Below are 16,203 nucleotides of genomic sequence, written 5' to 3' on the forward strand. Positions count from 1 at the left end.
TCCCGGGCTGTCCTGGGGGAGGGATTTGCAGATCGCGGCAGCTCCTCGCGCCGCTCCAGCTCCCTGGGATTTAATTCCCGAGCGCTGTCGCCTTGGACGCTGCCTCCGCTCCAACGGGGCTTCCTTTGTGCCTGGTCCCGAATGTCCTTGCTCAGCTCCGCAGCGTTCCCTGGCTCCGGCCGCCGGGCGCGGATGGAGCCTCCTGCTGAGCCGGGTGAGTGTGACCAACACCCTGTGCTGGGTGTTCCCTGCGCGGTGACACGGGGACACCGGGAGGGAACAGCCCCAAGGAGCAGCCCCGCGCGCTGCTCCCCACCCCGAGCCTTCCTCGGCGGAGGAGGAGGAGGAGAAATCCCACCCTCCGCGTCCAGCGCTGCCCCGGCCGCTGGGCCTGCTCATTGGAGGCTCCGGCCTCGGAGGCTCCCATTCGGCAGCGCGCGCTCCGGGCCGCTCACCGGGCGGCCAGGAAGCTGCCGGCTGCTCCCTCCCCTGCTCCGCTCACCCAGGAAGCTTTTCCCTTCCCGGCTCCCGCCGGGCTCCGGGAAGCGCCGGGAGGACGGGGAAGGCGCCGGTAAGGCCTCGGGATGGTCGTTCCGGGTTCCGCTTGGGCTGGGGGGAGCTGGAGGGAGGGAGGCTGCGGGGGGGAAAAGTTGTCAGGCGGAATTCCTGCTGCGCCAGGAGGACAACAGCTCTTTCCAGGTTCCGGAATTCCTGGTGTGCGGAAAGAGGCTGCAGGAAACGTCCCCCCCCTCCTCAACCTGCTGCCCTTGTGCTGCTGAAACCCAGCCCCTGCTGTGGCCCTCGGCCCGTTTACGGTGCGGGTTTGAGCGGGATCCGGAGCTGCCCCATGACACGGGGTGATTGGGGACCGGGAATGAGCTCGGGAGAGCGACGGGCATTCCAGGGGCTCCCGAAGGATTGGGGGTAGCGGCCTGGGGACTGACCCCAGCAGGGGCAGCTCGTGCAGCTCCTCCAGCGCAAAAGCAGCAGCTGCAACGGCCAAGTCCTGCGGGAGGGACAGGAGGAGGAGGAGGAGGAGGGCAGCCCGTGTAAAGGTGCCTCCGTCACCGCCCCACGGCTCCGTGGCGGATCCGCATCCGGGACAGCGCGGGAGAGCCGGGGCCGTGGCCCTCCCCGCGTCACCGCGCCCGGGAGGTCCCCAGGTGACCGCAGTGACGCGGGTCCCGCGCGGCCTCCCGAGGTGCAGGCGGCCGCTCCCCGCGGTGCCTCCGTGCGGGTACCCGGGAGGGCAGCGCTGGGATCTCCGGGAGAGGGGCCGGGGCCGCGCGGGAGCCCCTGCGCAGCTCCGCGTCCCGCGCAGGGCACCATGACGACGCTGACGCGCCGCGGCCGCGCGGGCGGCCCGGACAAGCGGCCCGAGGGCCACGAGGACGCGGCCGCCGACAGGGACCCCAGCGACGAGGAAGGCTCCAAGGAGGTCCGGCTCACGCTCATGGAGGAGGTGCTGCTGCTGGGGCTCAAGGACAAGGAGGTAACGCAGCGCCCGCGCCGCCCGAGCAGCTTCTCCATGCGCGAGGTGCTCCCGATTCCCTTGGATTCGCTTGCCAAGCGCCGTCACCTGAAGGCCAACCCAGCCCTGTCCCCAAGCAGCCGAGGACCTCGTGCTGTCCCCTCGGCTCACAGAGTGTCACAGGGTGTCCGTGGCGCTGGGGGCACCCCTAGGTGTCTGATGGGGAATGTCCCTTCCCGCGCGGCGGCGCCTGCCTGTCCGAAAGGAGTGAGTGAGGCCGAGAGCCGCGAGGGCCCTTCGGCCTCCTCTGGAAACGGATGGGAGAAACGGCCGGGCCGGGCGTCCCGGGAGAGGAGGCGGCTGCAGCCGGAGAGGTTGGAACATGGAAAGGATGAGGGGGCAGGATGGAGCCGCCGCACTCCGAGCAGCCCCGTCCCCAGCAGGGAGCTGGGAAAACGGCCGCTCCGGAGGGGAGCCGGTCCCGGACAGCAGCGCGGGAGCTTCCCAGGAGCTCTCCGGGAGCGGAGCGCTCCCCCATCCAGGAACATGGGCTCCCCTGGATCTCCCCGGGCAGAGTGATGCTGTTGTCCCTGCCCAGCTGAGGGGGAGACGGTGCCAAAGCCAACCCGGGGGTTTCTTGGGAGCAGGGTGGAGAGGAGAACCTTAACACGAGTTTTCCCGCTCCGGGGACATGGGACGAGCCCAGCTCTGTGCCCGGGGAGAGGAGCCGTCGCTGCTCCGGCTGGATCGCGCGGGCAGGGGTGGCAGGGCCTGCAGTGCCCTGTTCAACACGGCCGGATAGGATCCGGGACTCACGGAATAGGGAGCAGCAGGAGCGCCGGCTGTGCCGGGAACGCCGGGCAAATAAACCCCAAGGTGCGAATCCCTGCGGGCAGCTCCGCGCCCGCCCCGCAGCGGCGTTCCTGATGGGGGCCAGGGTGATTCCGCGTGGTTCCACGTGGCTTTCCCAGACAGAGGTTGGGAACCTCAGCCCGGGTCTGGGCATCAACCCCGCGTTGGCCCTTGGCGGAGGCAGGTCCCGTTCCGTCACAAACCCTCTCCCTGCCATTGTGTCCGTGCCGGAATCGACGATGTCCCCGGTCCCCTCCAACCCGGATGTTCCGGCTGTGTCTCCGGGCGTTCCTGGCTCCCGGCCGGGTCCCCCTGCGGCTCTGGGACCAAGTTAATGTTTGACCCCGCGGCGGGCGCCGGGTGACGGCAGAAACGGCCCCGCTCCGCTGGGCGCATCCTCCCCCTCCAGCCTGCGGCCCTTTGCTACCTCCTCTCCTTCCTTCCAGAAAGCATTCCTTAAAAACACCCGAGAGCAGTTCTCCAAAAACCTGGAAAGCAGGAGAGAAAAACAGATCCAAAAACTTTCCACTTTTATTATTTTTTAGCTGTCCTTCCGCATTCCTCCACCTCAGAAAGCTGTAAAAGCAGCAGCAGCTGCAGGGACCCCGGGATCAGCCTTTCCCAGCTCCGTCATCCGTGTGTGAGCCTGGCTGGAAGAGCCAGGGAAACTTCACTGCAATTCCATTGCTCCAGGTGCCGATCTCTCCAGTGGGAGCAGCAGAGCAGGACCCTGGTTCAACCCTTTGGATTCCTGAGGATGCTCCCTCCAGAGCAGTCCAGCAAATCCCTCCCATAATCCCCAAGTCCTTTTCCTGGAGAACTTCCTTGCGGAGGTCACGCACATGCAGCAGGGCCAGGATGAAGGCTCCTTTGTCCCCCTCCACAAGGAAGTGCCCAGAGCAAACAGGCTCTGAGGGCTCCGGGTGTCCCCAGGCCGGGCCGCCCGGTGCCGGTCGCTCTGTGCAAACAGCCGCTCCGGGACACGCGGGCTGTAAAACCCCCGCTGGGGACTGCGTGTTCCCGGCCCTGTTTCCTCGGCAGAGGCAGGAACAGTCTTTAATCTCCCCGGACCTTTTCAATCCGCCCTTTCTCTCTTCTTCTCTGTTCCTACAAGAAGGATCAGCCCCATTCCTGGGAGAGGATCACGGTGGGAGACGGGATCTGGAGCGGAGGCCCCGGCTCCCCCTTCGCTCCAGTCGGGATCAGCTCCTGGGAGACACGGGCTGGATTCGCTCTTGTGTCCAGCGAGAGGGTCCTCCTGCCAGCGCCGCCGCTGTGCCCAGGCTCCGCTGTCCCTTTCCTGGCTTTTCCAGCCCGAATCCTGTGCAGGACCCCGGCTCTGCAGGGGGCAGGTGGGACAGATCCCGTTTTCCTCCTTCTTGCTCCAACCCACTTGACTTCTTCACGATCTTGTTTTCAGTGATGTGGGAGCCTGGAAGCAGCAGGAAGCCTGTGGGAAAAACCCTCCGTGCTCCTTGATGCCGCGGTCCGGGCCTCGGGAGGAGGCCCCAGATCCGTGCAGGAGGCCGGGAGGGCTGTGGAAGGGGCCCTCCCGCTCGCCCGCGTGCCCTGATCCGCGTTTCCTCCCCGTCCCAGGGCTACACGTCCTTCTGGAACGACTGCATCTCCTCGGGGCTGCGGGGCGGCATCCTCATCGAGCTGGCGCTGCGCGGCCGCATCCAGCTGGAGCCGCTCACCCTGAGGAAGAAGAGGCTGCTGGACCGGAAGGTGAAGGCCCCGCGGCGCCGCCGGGGTCGCTCCCGGCTCCCGATTCAGCGGGACGGGCGGGAACGGGGCTCGGGAGGCTCCTCCGCGAGGCCGCGATCCCGTGTGTCCTTCCAGGTGCTCCTGAAGTCGGACGCTCCGACAGGGGATGTCCTGCTGGATGAGACCCTGCGGCACATCAAGGCTACGGAGTCTGCCGAGACGGTGCAGACCTGGATCGAGCTGCTCACGGGTAGGGACGTCCGGGTCTGATTTGCTGGGAATTCCGAGCAGCTCTGACCTTGCTCTGCCCCATTCCGTTTTGGGCACTGGGTTTTTGATGGGTCTCGGGCTCAGAGGGTCTGGGCGGGAGGGATTTTCCAAAGGGATCCGCCTCAGGCTGCTGCACCTTCCATCTCCTGGGAGCTTTGCCGATGGGAACGGATGGGGCTGGAGTTACGGGAAGAGCAGGTCGGAGTGTGACTGAAAAAGGGTTTCTGCGGGCCGGGCTTTGCATCCATGGATCATCCTGGACTGGGAACAGGGGGTTGGAATGAGAGTGGCTCGCGAGCCCCGCCTCACGCCGGCGCCGTTTCCGCAGGGGAGACCTGGAACCCCTTCAAGCTGCAGTACCAGCTGCGCAACGTGCGGGAGCGCGTGGCCAAGGGCCTGGTGGAGAAGGGCATCCTGCGCACGGCCAAGCAGAACTTCCTGCTCTTCGACATGACCACGCACCCCGTGAGCAACGCGGGCGAGAAGCAGCGGCTGGTGCGGCGGCTGCAGGAGAGCGTCCTGGAGCGCTGGCAGCGCGAGCCGCGCCGCATGGCACGCCGCACGCTGGCGCTGCTGGTGCTCGCGCACTCCTCCGACGTCCTCGAGGGCGTCTTCGGCGGCCTGGCGGCCGAGCGCTACGACCTGGCCCTCAACCGCTCCAGGGACCTCCTGGAGCTCGACCCGGAGCTGGAGGCGCCCAAAGCCGAAGGCACCGAGATGATCTGGGCTGTCCTGGCCGCCTTCAATAAGTCCTAAATTGCCCCCGGACGCCCTCAGCCCGGACGGAGCTGCCCCCTCTCGCCACAGGGCTGGGAAGTTTGGCTGGATGGACAGACCGGAATATTTGGGCACAGAATTCCTGCGTCCCCACTCCATGGGGTGACCCCCCCTCGTGTGCTTGGCTCCAGCACAAGGGATGCCGAGACCTGGAGCGCTGCAGGCACCGTGGCTGTCCGTAACGCTGCCCTGGAGCCAGGAATTCCCGGGAATCTCCTGTCCGTGCGGAGGCTGCTGGTGTTCTCTGCTCCCTCCTCCTCCCTCGGGGGCTGCTGGGAAGAGCCGGCCCCGTTTGCGGCCTCTCGGCATCGGGGAGCAGCGCGGCCCGGAGCGGGGACCGGCCCAGCTGGGCCGGGGCCTCCTTCTCCCCGTTCCGAGGGCCTTCCCGGGCGGATCGCTGCCGGCCGAGCCGCGCTCGGGGCTGCGCCCGCCCGACACCTCGGCTCTGCTTTGGAGGAGCTGGAGTCACCTTAGGAATAATCACACTGTGCTCTTATTTTATTTTATTTTATTGGTTTTCCTCCCCGGGACGCGGTGCCGTTGACCTCCGCGCGGAGCCGCCCTGGCTCCACCCGCTCTTTGTAATAAAAAGGTTTTGCAGGTGACGAGTTCACGGCTCCCGGGTGCGGCGGCAGCTTCCGTGTCCCCAGAGGCCACCGGCTGCCTCCAGACTCCCTGCCCCCCCGGCCACCCCTCCTTGGCCTCTGCTTGGGGCATGGCTCGCTCTGTCCCTTCCAGTCATCACTAGGCTCCAGAGTGAACAGGTGCCTTGCAGAGGGCTGCTCCCCCTGTGCCCTGTCCTGCTGAGGCTGCAGCGGAAGGAGCGAAGAGGATTCACCCACACTGCGGGGACAGAGGGCACCTCCTGAGGCCCCCGGTGGAGCCGAAACACGAGGACAGGTGGGAGGAGGCCGCGTTGGTGTCCGAAGGGGGAGCCGTTAGTAGGCTCCAGGGTGAACAGGCGCCCGGGGCGCGGGGGTGCCGGGAGCCGCGGGAGCCCCGGCCCCGCCCGCCAGGGGGCGCCCCCGTCTCGGTGGCCGCGACGGCACCGCCCCTCGCCCTCCCATTGGGCGGCCCGGACGCGCTCCCGCTGCCTATTGGCCGCTCGCACCGTCAATCAAATCCGGGCTCTTCTCTCCGCCCCCGCACTCCCGTCTCGCTCCCCATTGGCCCGCGGCCGCGGCGTCCTCCGCCCCGCCCCTCTCCCCGCCTCCCCCGCGCGCTGATTGGCCGGCCGTGATGTCACCCCAGCCTCCTTCCCGCTCCCATTGGACCGCGCGCCTGCCCGTCAGCGGGCGGACACGTTAGGGGGGCGGCGACGGCCATTTTGGCCGCAGAGCGGCGGGGAGCGGCGGCGCGCGGAGAGCAGGGCCCGCTCCGCCATGGCGGCCCCGCCCGGCCCCGCCGCCCGCGCCGGCGGCACCGGCGACGAGAAGCAGGTGAGGCGCTGCGCGAGGGCCGCGCGCTCCCGCGCTCCCATTGGCCCCGGGCCCCGTCACTCCCGGCGGCGCCGTGCGCCGATTGGTCGACGTGCGCACATTGGCTTACGGCCTGGCGAGGGCTGGACTTCCGGCAGGGCTTGTTTATGGGGCAGATAGGGGATGGACGGGCGGCGTGGGGGGTTGTGGGACGGCGGGGTCCGGTCCGGTCCGGTCCGGTCCGGTCCGGTCCGGTCCGGTCCGGTCCGGTCCGGTCCGGTCCGGTCCGGTCCCGTCCCGTCCGTAACGCGCCCGGTGCCGCGGTGACGAGCCCTTGTTTTGCAGGAGGCGCCGGAGGAGCCCGCGGCCGCGGAGCGCGCGGAGGAGGCGAAGCTGAAGGCCAAGTACCCCGGGCTGGGCCAGCGGCCCGGCGGCTCCGGCTTCCTCATGAAGCGGCTGCAGAAGGGGGTACCGTGTCCCGGCCCGCGGGGCTCGCGCGCGGCTTCCCGGCCCGGAGAGCCCGTGGGGGCCCCGAGGGAGGCGCCGGCGGTGCCGCCTGGGCCCGGGCTGCGGGGACGGGAAGCGCCTCCCGCGCGGCGGCTCCTTGTGCCACCGGCCTTGCCCTGTGTCACCAGGACGGCCGTGACGGCGGCCCCGAGCGCCACGCGTGTGCGGGGGGAACGGGGCGCCCTGCGGCCCCAGCGCTCCGCGTATCCCCGCAGGATTCACCTGCTGGGAGCTGCTCCCGCACCGGAAGGGCAGGGGCCTCCGTCTCTTTTCCCAGGAGAAAATTCCTGCCTTTGTCAGTGGGCTCACCCATTCCCAAAGTGGGATTCCCAAAGCTGGCAGCTGGCCTGGGATTTTGCTGCTGCAGCGACCACTTCATGTCCACGGCTCCCAAGTGGGATTCGGTCCCCGTTGTGTTAAGCAGAGGAGCGAGCAAAGGCAACCTGGCTCCACACCACAAGCTCTGCGTGGGGCGGGAAGGGGGAGCGGAGCGCCGGCATTCGGAATCGGGTCTCCCTCGTGGGGTTGTCCCCTGCCCCTCGTGCTCGTGACGCGGTTTTGTGTCCCGGTGGCTCCTTGGGGGCCTGTGGATTTGTGGCCGGGTGCTCGGTGCCGTTGTGGGCGTCCTGCAGCCGAGTGACCCCAACTCTCCCTCTTCCAGCAAAAATACTTTGACTCCGGGGACTACAACATGGCCAAGGCGAAGATGAAGAACAAGCAGCTGCCGAGCGCGGGGCCGGACAAGAACCTGGTGACGGGAGACCACATCCCCACGCCGCAGGACCTCCCGCAGAGGAAGTCCTCGCTCGTCACCAGCAAGCTCGCGGGGTAACCCGCGGACAGAGCCCTTTCCTCTTGCCTTTTTTTTTTTTTTTTTCCCCTTCTCCCTGTTTTCTTCGTTGTTTTGGTTAAACTGATTGGACTTTGCTGTACCATAGGGCTGGGGTGTCCCCGCCGCCAGGTAGTAGTTGGAATCGGCAGCAGGAATCGGGCCGAGCAGGGTCTGCAGGCGCTGCGCGGAGAGCGGAGCTCCGGGAGGGAGGCGATAGCGGATAACGTGCCCAACGCGGGGCTCGGACGTGTCCCCGCGTCCCCGGCGCACTGGGATGCGCCGGAGGAAAAGCGCAGGCGGCTGCGGGAGAGTGGGAAAATCCAGCAGGAGAGGAGGAAGGCGGCGGCGCTGAGGAAGGGCAGCGGGAGGAGCCCGTGTCCCCGCGCGGTGCAGCCAGGCCTGGGCTTTCTTCCTTTTCCTTTTTTCTCTCCCTTTTTCCTCCTGCTTTGGCTTTGTTTCAGGTGTGACAGAATAAGGAAGGGGGCAGCACTGCGGCCCGAATGGGGCCCTGCCCTTTCCAACCGGGAAAAGCGGCGCCGCTTCCTTGCGGGGGGTGTTAGCGGGGGTGCCCAACGTCGCCCTCGGGAGCGCGGGACGGGCGAGCTGAGCCCCAGCGCTCAGAGGATTCCCTTGGGAAGCCCGGGCGAGCTGCCGGCTCCAGCCCGCGATCCTGCTCGCTGGGGAGAGGAAGAGAACCCGGGATTAGCGGGACCAGGGCCCCCCACCGTGTCACTCCCTGCCCTTCCCGCGCGGCCGCAGACGGCGTCTGCACGACCCCCTCGACACCTTCTGTCCTGTCCCGGCCGCGTTGTAAATAGATACGAATCATATATATAAAAATATATATAATTTTTTACATCTTCTTCCTCTCTTCTCTTTTCTAGTGCGCTTTTCTTAGTAGAAATAAAAGCCGGGAGGGAGGAACGCCGCCCTGGCTCCGTGCCCGGCGGGGCCGGAGGGCAGCGGCAGCTCCCGAGCCGTGTTTGTTCCCTGGGATGCAGGAAATGCCGAGCGCGTTTGCTCAGCTGGGGGAAGCGCCACAGGCTCTTACGTAAAAACATAATAAATAATAAAAAAAAGGATGTCGGAGGAGCGCCACGGGCACATCGTGTCCCTGAGGGGACGCGGTGGCCTTGGCCACGCGGCTGCTGCTCCCAGTGAAGGATCTTGTGCCGGAACGGGGGAGCCAAAGGGAAGGAAAGGGGGTGTTTGTGACCCCCAACCCCTGGGGACAGGGCCAAGCAGGGCCGGGGGACACTGGGGGACAAGGGGCCTGTCCCAGCCCTGGGCACCAGGACTGCAGCCCAGCCTGGCTGGCAGCTGCCTCCGCTCAGTGCTGAGGAATCTGGGGGAGCCAGAGGAGGGAGTTTGTAATTTTTTTCCCTTTTTGCACCCCAAAATCCCCCCCAAAAGCGGGGGGGAACCTCCTGCGGCCGCCCCAGCCCCATTGGAGCGTCCGTCCTGCTGCGCACGGGCGGTCACGGGGCGGTCACGAGGGCCGGGCCGGGACGCCGTGTTCCAGCCGCGTGCCAAGAACACGTCGCTGTTCTGGCCGGACCGCAGCGCCCGGCAGGGCCGTGTCCCTGGTGCTCCTGCTGCACAGAATCCGCTTCCCCGTGTGTTGCAGCCTGGGAGAAGCGCCCGGCACCGGGGCTGCCTCCTGCCGGAGCCCGGAATCCGCCCGGCCCGCGTCACGCGCGGGTTCTCACCCCCAGCTTTCCTGCCTCGCGCCTCTCCGTGCTCACCTGGGGTCAAGACCGCGTCCTTTAGCCTCGTGGGGAGGGAATCCTGGCGCGTCACCGTCGTGACGTCGTGGTGACACCGCGCTGCCGTGGCCGGGGCGACGTCACCGCCCCGGGTGGGAGCCGGGGTTGCAGCACCGTGATGATTCCGGCGCCCTTTGCACGGAGTCGCGTTGCTGGCCGGGCGCTGGCCCCTCTCCTCCTCTCCGGAGATCCTGGCCCGGAGCAGGGAGCATCCTCCAGGCCTGGGCCGCGGCGGTGCCGGCCGGGTTCCCTCCGCGCGGACAAAGAGCCATTGTGGAAACTTCCTTCCTGCGGCCACCCCAGCTGCTCTGCGCTGGAGGCGCCAGCGCGGGCGGCCGCTCTGCGCGTGCTGGAGCCGGGTCGGGATGGATTTGCCACCTTTTCCTGCTGTTCGGTGTTTGATCCCACCAGGAAGGCAGAGCAGCCCTTCGCATCCCCAAAACGGTCTCCTCTCGCAGCGCCTCTTTTCCTGTTTCCCTGTGGGTTTTCCCGTGTGCTCCCAGCTCCCACGTCCTTTGAAGGTTCCCTACGTGACACGAGCCACATCCCAGCAGTTTCCCCACGTCCGTGTGACGCCGCGTGCCTGATCCCATCGCTTCGGGTGATGGGTGCCCCACACGGCCCCGAGCGGCTTCGTCACAATCCGGGGGCTGGCGGCACCGACAGCCTGACAGTAACGGGAAAAGTTGGGGTGATTTCCCATAAACATCCGGCCAAAGAAACCAAAAGCAGCGCCGGGTTTAACCGAAAAGGCGGGGGTGAAGCAGCGAGGCGCTGCACCGCGGCGCCGTGACGCGCGGGAAGTGGCAGCGCTGGCTCCGCGCGGGAAGCGCCGGCCGGGGGAGCTGCTGCGGAAAGGAGGGGAAAGGGGGAGGCCTGGGACAAGGAGGGCCACGATGGGGGCAGCGCTGGGGCCTGGGGGGGGTGACAGGGACCATGGGGGGCGAGGGGGTCCCCGGCAGTGCAGAGGGCTGGGGATGCATGGGGGGGCAGAGAGAGACCAACGCTGGGGGAGAACAGCAGTGCTATAGGGACCAGCACCGTGGGGGGCCATAGCTATAGGGACCAGCACCGCAGGGGGTCCTGGCAGTGCTATAGGGACCATCCCCGCGGAGAGCCATGGCTATAGGGACCAGCACCGCAGGGCGCCGCGGCTATAGGGACCAGCACCGCAGAGGGCTGTGGTGGTGCTATAGGGGGCCGTAGCTATAGGGACCAGCAGTGAGGGGGGCCACAGCCATAGGGACCATGACTGCAGGGGGACCCTGGCGGTGCTATAGGGGGCCGTGGCTATGGGGACCATCCCCATGGGGAGCCGTGGCTATAGGGACCGTCCCTGCGGGGGGGTCATGGCGATGCAATAGGGGTCGTGGCTATAGGGGCCATCCCTGCAGGAGGCTGCAGCTATAGGGACCAGCACTGCAGGGGGCCGTGGCTATAGGGCCCATCCCCGTGGGGGCCGTGACGGTGCTATAGGGACCCATGGCTATAGGGCCCATCCCCGCGGGGGCCGTGGCGGTGCTATAGGGACCCATGGCTATAGGGCCCATCCCCGTGGGGGCCGTGGCGGTGCTATAGGGACCCATGGCTATAGGGCCCATCCCCGTGGGGGCCGTGGCGGTGCTATAGGGACCCATGGCTATAGGGCCCATCCCCGCGGGGGCCGTGGCGGTGCTATAGGGACCCGTGGCTATAGGGACCCGTCACTGCGGAGGGCGAAGGCGGCAGGATCAGGCCCCGCGGCGACCCCGCCCGGCGCCGCCCCCTCCCGCGCCGCTCCCCTTCATGCAGTTTCACCCCCAAAAAAGGCGTCCTTGCGCAGCAGCCTCCCGCCCCCTTCCTGCCCCTATATGGTACGTTACATAACGCGGCGGGGGCGGCACCGGAACCGGCGCGGCTCGCGCCGCCCCGTGGCGTCACGGCGGCCACGGGTATAAACGGCGGCCGGGCCGCGCGCGCCCCACCCCTGGCCCTGCCGGCGGCAGCGCGGCCTGCTCGGCGCCGCCATGTTCGCCATGAAGCGCCACGCCGTGATCGGCTTCAACCTCTACTGCGGCGGCGGCCCGGCCCTGGCGCCCGCCGCGCCGCCCGCCGCGCCGCCCGCGCCATCGCCGGCGCCGCCGGGCCCCGAGGGCGGCTGCGCGCCCGGCGGCCGCGCTGAGGTACCCCGGCTTCTGATTGGCCCCGCCGCAGCCCCCCGCCTCGCCATTGGCCCCGCCGCGGCGCCCCGCGCGCTCATTGGCCCCGCCGCGCGGCCCGCCTCGCTGTGGAGCCCCGAGCAGGAGCTGGACGGCTGCGAGGCCGAGGGGGAGCGCGGGGCGGCCGCGGGGATCCCGCCGCCGCCGCCGGCCTCGCTGCCCTCCTCGCTGCCCGCCACCCCGCCCGAGCCGCAGAGCCCCGACGAGCTGCGGCAGGACTCGCTGGAGCTCATCAGCCGCTACCTGCGCGAGGCGGCGGGCGAGGCCGAGCCCGCCGTCAAGAAGCTCTTCTCGGGCCTGCTCTGCGGCCCCGGCCGGCCCGGCGGCGCGGGCGTCATGGAGAAGGCGCTGGAGACGCTGCGGAGGGTCGGCGACGGCATCATGCGCAAGCACGAGCTCGCGTTCCAAGGTGCGTGCAGCGGGGGGGCTGGACTCCCCACGGATCGGCCCGGGATCCCCGGGGAAGCGGCGGCTCTGGCGCCTCGACCCGCCTGTCCCGCTCCGGGTGGCCTGGAGGTCTCCGGGGCCGCAGGGAGGGGGAGGTCGGGGGTTCTGGGCTTTAGTTTGAGCCCGGATTCCCTTCCCGGGGGGTTCCCCGCGTTACAGGGGGGTTCGTGGGTCCCAGGCCTTGGTCTGAGCCCGCGTTTCCTCCCGGGGGTTTCCTGGGGCTGCCCCTAGTCCGCGGCGTTGGTCGGGATCCCAGGCCTTGCCTGGGCCCGCGTGCCCTCCTGCGGGCTGCCGGGGCTGCTGGAGGCCCCTTCCGTGGGGCAGGGGGCTGCGGGCCCCGCTCTGCGCCGTTCCCCTTCCCGGGGAGGCCTCTGGGGCGCGGGGGCTCCTCTCGCCCCTCGTGCCAGGGGAGATGGAGCCCTGGGGCGGTCGCTGCGCGTGGGGCCTCGTGGGGTGCAGCGGGTTCTGCCCCGCTGCAGCTGGGCCCCCGTGTCGGCACCGGGACGCTGGGGTTTGGGGCTGCGGGGAGCCGAGTTTCGTTAAAAACGAAACTGAACTTTGCTCGTTTGGGAGGGGGAAAACCAGCCCTAACATGCGTGGGGGAGATATTCCGGTTACAGATTAGCCACGGTTCCTCCTCGCGCCCCGCTTTGATCAGCGTGGCCGCATGCAAATAACCCCGAGTGGCCAAAGATTAATTAGCCCGGCAGCTTCAACCCCTGCTCCCCCGGCTGGGGAGGCCTGAGCGTGTCCGGGTAAAGTTCTCCTGAATTGTGCGGTTGGGCGACAGCTATTTTGGTGCATTACAGCCACTTCGGAGCGGCCCTAAAATAGCCCCAGAAACTCGCAGAGCGGCGGCCGAGCAGGTGTTTGTGCCGAGGACGAGAAACTGCAGCTTCGAGTGCCGGGAAGCCCGGGCAGGAAGTGGGACCGGCCCCTGGGCGCTGGTTTTGTGCAACGCAAGCGGCGCCGCCGCGAGCGCCGCGGCCGCAGGAATGCGGCCCGAGCTGCAGCCCCAGGGAAATGCCTTCCTGCTTGGGGGAGGACGTTCCAGTTTTTAAAATTCTTCCTGTAAAAGATTGTGCATTTGATTAGACGTGTGCAGCGTGGGAAGAACATTCAGGTCAAAGCTCATGAGGCAGCTTTAGTTTTAAAGATAGCCAACTTTGTGCAGGAAATTTGGGAAGGCTTCCTGGTGATTTGGCGGTAGCAAGTAGTGCCTTTTGGTTTCGTAAGGGCTTGTCCTGACACTGCAGGTCAGTGTTCCTGTCCCTAGGAGCAGATTAATAAAATCGCGAGACATCTGCTTTGCAGGAGGTGATTGTGCCTTATCTTGGCTGGGGCCAGGCTGCAAACGGACTTTAGAGCTGTCACTGTGACCCTGCAGGGTGTGGACGCTGATGTGGCAGCAGTGGCAGCCCCAGCGAGGTGGGGAGGAAGGAACGCGCAGCGGGTTAGAGGCTGTTTTGCCCTGCCGAGATGAGCCCTTCAGGAGGAGGAATGTGGGACTCGAAGGGGCCTGTTTCTAAAATGAGTGTCTCCCACAGGAATGCTGCGGAAGCTGGAAATCCAGAAGGAGGAAGACCTGGAATCTGTGTCCGAGGTGGCCGCCCAAGTTTTCAGTGATGGAGTAACAAACTGGGGCAGAGTTGTGACACTCATCTCATTTGGTGCCTTCGTTGCAAAACACCTGAAGAGCATCAACCAGGAGAGCTGCATCCCCTCGCTGGCAGGGATCATCACAGATGCTCTCGTCTCGTCCAAACGAGAGTGGCTGCTGAGCCAAGGAGGCTGGGTGAGTCACTGCCTGTCCTGAACATTGTGGCCCTCTAAAGCAATCCAGTATTTTCCTATTTCCATAACCAGCCTGGTGACAACCGCATGTGTCAGTGGAGCGCACGGCATGAGTCACTGCTCTGCTGAAACCCCTGTCTAGAGGCCTAGTCAGAGCCGTGGCGTTTGAGCAGCTCCCGGGGTCAAACTGCTTCGAGCAGTTCAGACACACAGTGCGGGGGTAGCAGTGTCCCCACAGCCACTATGGGGCTGCCCCCAATTTCTGCCTCCGCTCGGTGGCCTCGGGGCAGCCCTGCTGCTGTGACGAGCCTGGCAGAGCCCAGTGAGCACCCCCGGAGCGTGCCTGGCCGCGGGAAAGCCAAAGGGCTTCGTGCTGCGGAGACCGTGTGGCTGGCAGGAGAAATGACTGTCCGTTCTTTTTCCTAGGAGGGTTTTGTTGAATTCTTTCGAGTAGAGGACGTAGAAGGAAGCATCAGAAATGTCCTGATGGCTTTCGCAGGGTTTGCTGGACTGGGAGCAAGTCTGGCCTACATGATCCGGTGAGCCCGGCCGTGGGATGGCAGAACTCCCGGCGCCGGCTCCGCTCGGAGCTCGCGAGCCGACGCTTCCTCCTGTGAGTACTTCGAAGCTGCCCTGGTGACCCAAGGAGAACATCTAGGCATCCTCTGAGCAATTCTTTCCTGAGAAAGAAGGCGTGATCCAGTCAGATTTGGGCACTACAGAGGATTTATTGCTTTGGGAACAGCAAGTGAAGCCTCGGTGTTCTGCTTCCTTCGAGAGCACCACAAAGAGAGCTCAGAGCTTCAGAGTTTTACTGCCAAGGGAACGGATCTGCCCAGCAAGCCAGGAGCACCAGCAGCTTCATCCCGGCCTGCCGGCTCCGACTGCGCGTGCAGGGGCTGTTTCAGAGCGGCTTTCTGGAAACAGCATCTTCTGCTGTCGCTGTCCTGCCTCGGCTCGTGGCTCCTCCCGCCCCTGGAACAGAAGCATTAAGTGCCAGGTGTCCTGTGGCTGTGCCCAGGTGCGCCGGCGCGGGGCGAAACCGCTGCCACCCGGCAGCTGCGCGCGGGGACGGGACGAGGAGCCGCTCGGAGCACGTGCAGCCCGTCCCCTCCAGCAGGACACAGCTGCCCGAGCAGCGCCGGGCTGGAGCAGTCACATAAACAAGTGCCACGGCCACCAGCAGCTTGGGGACACAGCCCCCGGGGCAGGACAAGGGGCCGGCAGCGCGGGGTGGCCTGGGGACGGTCACCGCAAGCAGCTGCGGCTCCTCCAGGCTCGTGTCCCACTGGTCTCGGCGACGTCGCTGCGCTGTGCGCGGGGTCGAAACAGGGAGTGCATCTGTCCGTATGTAAAACCCCACACACCCCGTGGGGAGGCGGTAAAGAAACCACTGTAAATAACTAAGGCTGTAGCATACATACATTTTTTTGCAGAGATAAAGATGTAAAAAGGGACATTTGAATGTGATGGGAGTCACTTGCAGGTGTCCCTTCATCCTCCTGTGAGACAGCGTATTTTGGGGGCAGAGCCTTCTCCTGCCTTGACTTCACCCTTTCCAATGTACTCTAGCAGAGTGGCCAAGGAAGCGCAGCGAGGACCAGCGGCCTGGGGGTTTATCATGCCCGTGGCTTGCTGGCAACAGTTCTTGTTTCTGTTTGTTTTAATCTTGTTTTGGTTGTTGTAGCGTGGGTGGGGATTGTGGAAGCTGGTATCAGTTAACTTCCTTTTCTTCACTTTATTTTGATCCTTTCTGCCGTGAATCAAGTGAAGCCACTATTAGAATGTAACGTTCTGGAGCAGAATAAAACTCCTCGGATGTGATCCGCGCTCGGTGCGAGTCGCTCAATCCCTGCGCTAGGTCAGTCCTCTGCTCTCTTGCTAGAAGCATCACCCATAGCCCATCTTGTGCTATTCTCCTTTGTACACTCAAACTGAGCAAATCAGTTGTGTTTTTTTTCCCTTTTTCTCCTTTCTTTGGTGAAAGCTCCCATGATACCAGGCCCCAGCATGACTAGAATGTTCCTGTGCCCTGTGCAGACCTCAGACCAAGCGATGCCTAATGGAAATGCCACATAAACCCAAGCGGAGAACTTAAACATGGTGCTATTGTCAGGCCCGCCGAAACGAGCGGGTGCTTTTGTCAATAAATGTCTTTGTTCTC

The 16,203-nt window shown here is 66.1% G+C and overlaps 3 protein-coding genes and 1 long non-coding RNA gene across 4 annotated transcripts; all 4 read left to right on the forward strand.

Moving 5' to 3' along the window:
* The first annotated feature begins 1,327 nt into the window (after positions 1 to 1,327).
* GOLPH3L (golgi phosphoprotein 3 like) lies at positions 1,328 to 5,059 on the forward strand. The gene is made up of 4 exons (XM_088535311.1): positions 1,328 to 1,492; positions 3,920 to 4,051; positions 4,166 to 4,280; positions 4,629 to 5,059. The coding sequence occupies exons 1-4, from the start codon at positions 1,328 to 1,330 to the stop codon at positions 5,054 to 5,056; spliced, it is 840 nt and encodes a 279-aa protein (XP_088391437.1). The 3' UTR covers positions 5,057 to 5,059.
* A 1,400-nt stretch (positions 5,060 to 6,459) lies between these two features.
* On the forward strand, positions 6,460 to 7,939 carry ENSA (endosulfine alpha). The gene is made up of 3 exons (XM_088535445.1): positions 6,460 to 6,607; positions 6,827 to 6,963; positions 7,664 to 7,939. The coding sequence occupies exons 1-3, from the start codon at positions 6,460 to 6,462 to the stop codon at positions 7,832 to 7,834; spliced, it is 456 nt and encodes a 151-aa protein (XP_088391571.1). The 3' UTR covers positions 7,835 to 7,939.
* Positions 7,940 to 11,588: 3,649 nt separating this feature from the next.
* MCL1 (MCL1 apoptosis regulator, BCL2 family member) lies at positions 11,589 to 14,787 on the forward strand. The gene is made up of 3 exons (XM_088535324.1): positions 11,589 to 12,207; positions 13,793 to 14,040; positions 14,466 to 14,787. The coding sequence occupies exons 1-3, from the start codon at positions 11,607 to 11,609 to the stop codon at positions 14,580 to 14,582; spliced, it is 966 nt and encodes a 321-aa protein (XP_088391450.1). The 5' UTR covers positions 11,589 to 11,606; the 3' UTR covers positions 14,583 to 14,787.
* Positions 14,788 to 15,650: 863 nt separating this feature from the next.
* LOC148592189 (uncharacterized) lies at positions 15,651 to 16,203 on the forward strand. The gene is made up of 2 exons (XR_015913956.1): positions 15,651 to 15,900; positions 16,027 to 16,203. It is a non-coding gene; the product is annotated as an uncharacterized LOC148592189 (long non-coding RNA).

Source organism: Tinamus guttatus, unplaced genomic scaffold (genome assembly GCF_059628265.1).
Source record: "Tinamus guttatus ecotype Peru unplaced genomic scaffold, ASM5962826v1 Tinamus_guttatus_pri_ptg000629l, whole genome shotgun sequence".
Classification (NCBI taxonomy): domain Eukaryota; kingdom Metazoa; phylum Chordata; class Aves; order Tinamiformes; family Tinamidae; genus Tinamus; species Tinamus guttatus.

What these genes read in the sequence shown, in the direction of transcription:
- MCL1 (XM_088535324.1), top strand. Translation starts at nt 11,607, where the DNA reads ATGTTCGCCATGAAGCGCCACGCCGTGATCGGCTTCAACCTCTACTGC. An exon ending in GCACGAGCTCGCGTTCCAAG is followed by an intron (nt 12,208 to 13,792) that starts GTGCGTGCAGCG and finishes TGTCTCCCACAG; the next exon opens with GAATGCTGCGGAAGCTGGAA. An exon ending in TGCTGAGCCAAGGAGGCTGG is followed by an intron (nt 14,041 to 14,465) that starts GTGAGTCACTGC and finishes TCTTTTTCCTAG; the next exon opens with GAGGGTTTTGTTGAATTCTT.
- ENSA (XM_088535445.1), top strand. Translation starts at nt 6,460, where the DNA reads ATGGCGGCCCCGCCCGGCCCCGCCGCCCGCGCCGGCGGCACCGGCGAC. An exon ending in CCGTGCGCCGATTGGTCGAC is followed by an intron (nt 6,608 to 6,826) that starts GTGCGCACATTG and finishes CGCGGTGACGAG; the next exon opens with CCCTTGTTTTGCAGGAGGCG. An exon ending in TGAAGCGGCTGCAGAAGGGG is followed by an intron (nt 6,964 to 7,663) that starts GTACCGTGTCCC and finishes TCCCTCTTCCAG; the next exon opens with CAAAAATACTTTGACTCCGG.
- GOLPH3L (XM_088535311.1), top strand. Translation starts at nt 1,328, where the DNA reads ATGACGACGCTGACGCGCCGCGGCCGCGCGGGCGGCCCGGACAAGCGG. An exon ending in TGGGGCTCAAGGACAAGGAG is followed by an intron (nt 1,493 to 3,919) that starts GTAACGCAGCGC and finishes TCCCCGTCCCAG; the next exon opens with GGCTACACGTCCTTCTGGAA. An exon ending in AGAGGCTGCTGGACCGGAAG is followed by an intron (nt 4,052 to 4,165) that starts GTGAAGGCCCCG and finishes GTGTCCTTCCAG; the next exon opens with GTGCTCCTGAAGTCGGACGC.